This window comes from Pundamilia nyererei, unplaced genomic scaffold (genome assembly GCF_000239375.1).
Source record: "Pundamilia nyererei isolate P.nyererei 1_Seehausen unplaced genomic scaffold, PunNye1.0 scaffold02022, whole genome shotgun sequence".
Lineage (NCBI taxonomy): Eukaryota > Metazoa > Chordata > Actinopteri > Cichliformes > Cichlidae > Pundamilia > Pundamilia nyererei.
In genome coordinates, this window is record NW_005189423.1 from 2541 (window position 1) to 7321 (window position 4781).

General features: G+C 41.0%; 1 protein-coding gene across 1 annotated transcript; it reads left to right on the top strand.

Annotated features, from left to right (window-relative positions):
• Window positions 1-224: 224 nt before the first annotated feature.
• LOC102200285 (dehydrogenase/reductase SDR family member 11-like) lies at window positions 225-4325 on the top strand. Its single transcript, XM_013908174.1, has 6 exons — window positions 225-431; window positions 1800-1894; window positions 3536-3665; window positions 3785-3877; window positions 3976-4041; window positions 4157-4325. The coding sequence occupies exons 1-6, from the start codon at window positions 312-314 to the stop codon at window positions 4184-4186; spliced, it is 534 nt and encodes a 177-aa protein (XP_013763628.1). The 5' UTR covers window positions 225-311; the 3' UTR covers window positions 4187-4325.
• The last annotated feature ends 456 nt before the right edge of the window (window positions 4326-4781 follow it).

Here is a 4781-nt window from a genome sequence, read left to right on the forward strand (position 1 = left end):
TTTGCTATTATGTTGAAGTTGTACAAGGTTATGTTTCCTTTGCAAAATAATTGAAATGTCCCTATCTTCTTACTTTTATGCTTTGAATTCATTTCAGAGCCTGGAATTTTTCTCTTTTATCTTAGTAAAGGAGTTTAATCGATAATTCAACTTTTACCAGAGTATTTTTACCACAAGAATCTGAATGCGATGGTGACTCATCTTTTGCTTTTTGTTTTCAGAAACTGGCAGCAGAGTGTCAGAGCGCCGGCCACCCTGGTGTTTTGGTGCCTTTCAAGTGTGACTTGACCAAAGAGGAGGAGATTCTGTCCATGTTCGCCACGATCAAAGAACAGCACAAAGGCGTGGACGTCTGCATCAACAACGCTGGCTTGGCTCATGCAGAGGCGCTGTTAAATGGCAAAGCCAGTGGCTGGAAAAACATGTGGGATGTAAGCGTTATTTTAGAAAAAAAATTGTCCTGGTTGGTATGCAGTAATATGTTGTTGTGTACTACATATTAAAGTATTTAAAGGAATGGTTAATTGTAGGGATGCACCGATACCACTTTTTTGGAAACGAGTACGAGTACGAGTACGCGTACTTGCATTTCAGTACTTGATGATACCGATACCGAGTACTTAATAAAAACATGTTTTAAATTTGCAGGTAACAGCTTTAGTCCTATAATTTAACAAAAAACAAACAAACAAGGGACTAGTTTGGAATTAAGAACATTTATTTAAAATGAAAAGCATCTTGTATGCAACATATTACAGAATAAATAATTATAAAAAAACAAAATTTAATTTTAAATTTGTTCGTCCGTTTCTCTGTTTAGAAGTCTCACTAGCACAGTCACAGCTGGGATGACATCAGAGGCTAGTGCGTCGTAGCTGCTCACTTTTTTAGTTAGTTCCTCAAAGGGGGCGAGGATGGCAACAGTCGTCTCCATAAGAGCCCATTGGTGAGCGGTGAGATAGTCAGGGAGTTCGTGCTCGGACACATACACGCCCAGCACTCGCTTTTGCTCAATGAGGGACTGGAGCATGCTGTTCCAGCGCATCTGTACGTCCTGCTGCAGTCTCGTTATTGGCTGGTTGAGCTGTCCCTGAATGTCCTCGAGGCGGGAGTAGGCTAAGGCGGAATGTTTAAAATGCCCAACTATTTTCCGTCCCACTGCTTGTACTCGTTGTTGTGTTGGGATTTTAGGTGTTTGATTAAATTGCTTGTGTTAAATGCGCTACCTTTAGAGCCTCCTCTGGACAATTTCGCTGAGCACAATTTGGAGTCCGCCTTTGTTTTCGAGTCTTCATTCACTTTGAAATACTTCCACACAGCTGACATGTCTCGCCTCGCTTTCTCCCCGCTCTGAGAAGCAGCCGGGGCCTGGGGGCGGGCACTCGACGCCTGTGATTAACCCCTTACATGCCGCTCAAACATAGACAGGTCTCAGACCGTGGTATCGGTCCTCGGTATCGGGGGACTTTTAACGAGTACAAGTACTTTAGAAAATGTGGTATCGAGGCCAATACCCGATACCAGTATCGGTGCATCCCTAGTTAATTGGAAATACTAAAACTGCCCATAGGTGTAAATGCGGAGCGAATGTGTAGTGTGAATGATTGTCTCTGTCTGTGTGTTAGCCCTGCGACAGACTGGCGACCTGTCCAGGGTGTACCCTGCCTCTTGCCCTAAGACAGCTGGGATAGGCTCCAGCGCCCCCTGTGACCCTGAAAGAAGATAAGCGGAAGTGAATGGATGGATGGATGATTCCAAAAATGTTCTTTACTGTTTATTTCACTGCTGGTTTCTTACAGGTGAACGTTCTTGCACTGTGTATCTGTGCACGTGAAGCTTATCAGTCAATGAAAGAGAGAAATGTGGACGATGGGCACATCATAAACATAAACAGGTGCAGTTTTATTTTACTGATGGACAGTGATGGGTATGCTTGTTAAGTTTATTGATTTAATCATTCATTCATTCTTTTGGCAACTCTGCACAATGGACTTTTTTCACAGCACACATTTGATCTCCCCATTTAAGAACCTCACTATAGCCAATAAAGCCAATTAAAAATGTCAATAACAGTATCCTAAAACCATAAGGGACATCTTAATATCACTTTCATTGGACAGCTATCAGTTCAGAACTAAAAGCTTTTGAGTTTACTGTGAAAATCATCAAAGAAAAAATGCAGGCCAACCAAATCAAATTAATACATAAATAAGTAATAATTCCGAGCTTCTCTTGGTAGGCACTAAATCAACATTATCCAGAACCAACAGTTTCTCTGTTACTATCAATAACTCGCCGGTCTTCGTTTCTTCCTCTGTGAAAAGCTTGGGTGTCATCCTCGACAGTACTCTCTCTTTCAATTCACACATTAACAATGTCACTCGGTTTGCATATTTTCAATTGCGCAACATTAATCGTCTCCGTCCTTTTCTCACCACACGTGCCGCTGCCATTCTTGTCCATAGCCTTGTTACTTCCCGGATTGATTATTGTAATTCACTTCTTTTTGGTCTTACTCAAAAATCCATCCACAACGCATCCAGAACTCTGCTGCTCGTATTATCACCAGGACCCCATCTATCCACCACATCACTCCTGTCCTGCAGCAGCTTCATTGGCTCCCGGTCAAATATCATATCAATTTCAAAATACTCTTGTACACATTTAAGGCTATTAATTATCTCTCTTCTCCATATCTCTCTTATCTGGTTCAGATCACCGCCCCATCTCGATGTCTGAGATCTACTTCTTCCCTTTCTCTCTCTGTCCCCTCCCCCCGTCTTGCCACCATGGGGAGCAGGGCTTTCAGCTGCTCTGCTCCTCGACTCTGGAATTCCCTACCTCCTGATTTAAGAAATATCTCTTCCTTCTCTCTTTTTAAGTCCCACCTCAAAACTCACTTGTTCAAAATAGCTTTTCCCACATAACCTCTCCACTCTGCTATTTTAAATTTGTTTTATGTCTTATGCTTTTATGATTGTGTAAACATCTTGCTTTTATGTTGCTTTTCTTATTCTACCATGTACAGTGTCCTTGAGTGTTCTGAAAGGCGCTTTCAAATAAAATGTATTATTAGTAGTAGTAGTATTATAACTAAGTGATTATAAATTATATAGAAACTGTTAAGTTACAGCACAACAGCACGGTGATGCATTGGTTAACACTGTTATCTCACAACTTCTGGGTTCAAATCCAGCATCTGGCCAGTGTCTTTCTCTGTGTAGTTTGCATGTTCTCCCTGTGTCTGCAGGAGTTCTCACTTTCCCACATAGTCCAAAGACATGCAGTTAGTTGGGTTAGTTTAGTTGAATCGCGTCTGTGTCTCTGTGTTAGCCCTGTGACAGACTTGGAACCTGTCCAGGCTGTACCCGAGGCTCCAGAACCCCAAATTAGATAAGCAGACAAAAAGAGAGGGATGTTAAACTATATAGTAACTGTTGCCGTTGTTGTTGTAACACTAAGGCCTGAGATCAAATCAGAATATGTTGGTAAACGCTGATTTGATTAGCAGCTTGTAAATAGCCTTCTGTTGCAGTGTGTGCGGTCATCAAGTGTTTCCTAATGCTGACGGACATTTCTACACCTGTACCAAGTATGCTGTAACTGCGCTGACTGAGGGCCTGAGGCAGGAGCTGCGTGTAGAAAACACTCATATCCGGGCCACAGTAAGCCTTTGAAAGACACTGTAACCAGCTCCAAAGTACCTTTAACACTAATGTCAGCTGTTATGAGATGCACGCAGAGTACTTCTTGAAGAATCCTTATTAATAATGTCATTTTGCAGAGCATTTCTCCTAGCTTTGTGGAGACAGAATTTGTGTCACGCCTCTACAGAGATAATTCTGATAAAGCAGCTGCTGTATACACTGATTATAAGGTAAAATTATTATTCCTTCAATTCCTACAATTCCTACAGTATTGCTGATGTGATTATTCAGCTAAAATGTCATTAAGCACTTTTCACTTCTATGATAGTCTCTGGAAGCAAAAGACCTCGTCAGTGCCATCACATACGTGCTCAGTGCCCCTCCTCATGTTCAGGTTTGAGATTGTCTCATATTTTCATTGTTTTTGTGACCTTTTGAATGTTTGTCTTTTGCATTTTAAATATCAGCAGTTTAGTCATAAGATAACATTCATCTATCTTTTCTTTCAGATTGGGGAGATTTTGCTTGAAGGTCTGTAGCAGGTGTCATGCAACTTGGCCGTGAGACCCATCCCAATCTTTACATCAAAGTAGTGTGACCGGCTCTCCTTACTTCTCAACACTGTCAGATTGTAATCAATTCACAGAAGGATAAAATAAAGGAAACGCATCCAGCTGTTTTCTGTCTAATTGTCTTCTTATCAAAGGCCCCTGTGGTACCTTTTTACAAGCGTCCTACTGGCCAGCAAGGAATGCCCATGAAAACACTTTGATTAATGACAGCTTCCTTCTTATTGTAACAGATCTCAGTTGCTGGATAGTATTTAAGCTCTAAGAGTATTTTTACTGTTGAGCAGGTGTTCATTTCATCTGGTTAGAACCTTCGATGAGGATGTCAGTTAGACATACACAGAGTGTATGTTCTCATCCCTGAGGAGAAACTATTGCATCTTTCATTTGTAGCCTCCTTTCAAAACAGTCTGTGAAACATTTTTTCCATTTCAGTGAGAAGTTGCAGGATGTGACCATAATGTACTGGAAAATTTTACTGACCTTATGTACTTATGAAAACACTCTATAACATTTTACTGATAATTTTCGCTAATTAATAAAACTTTCAGGAAAATTTGTTTCA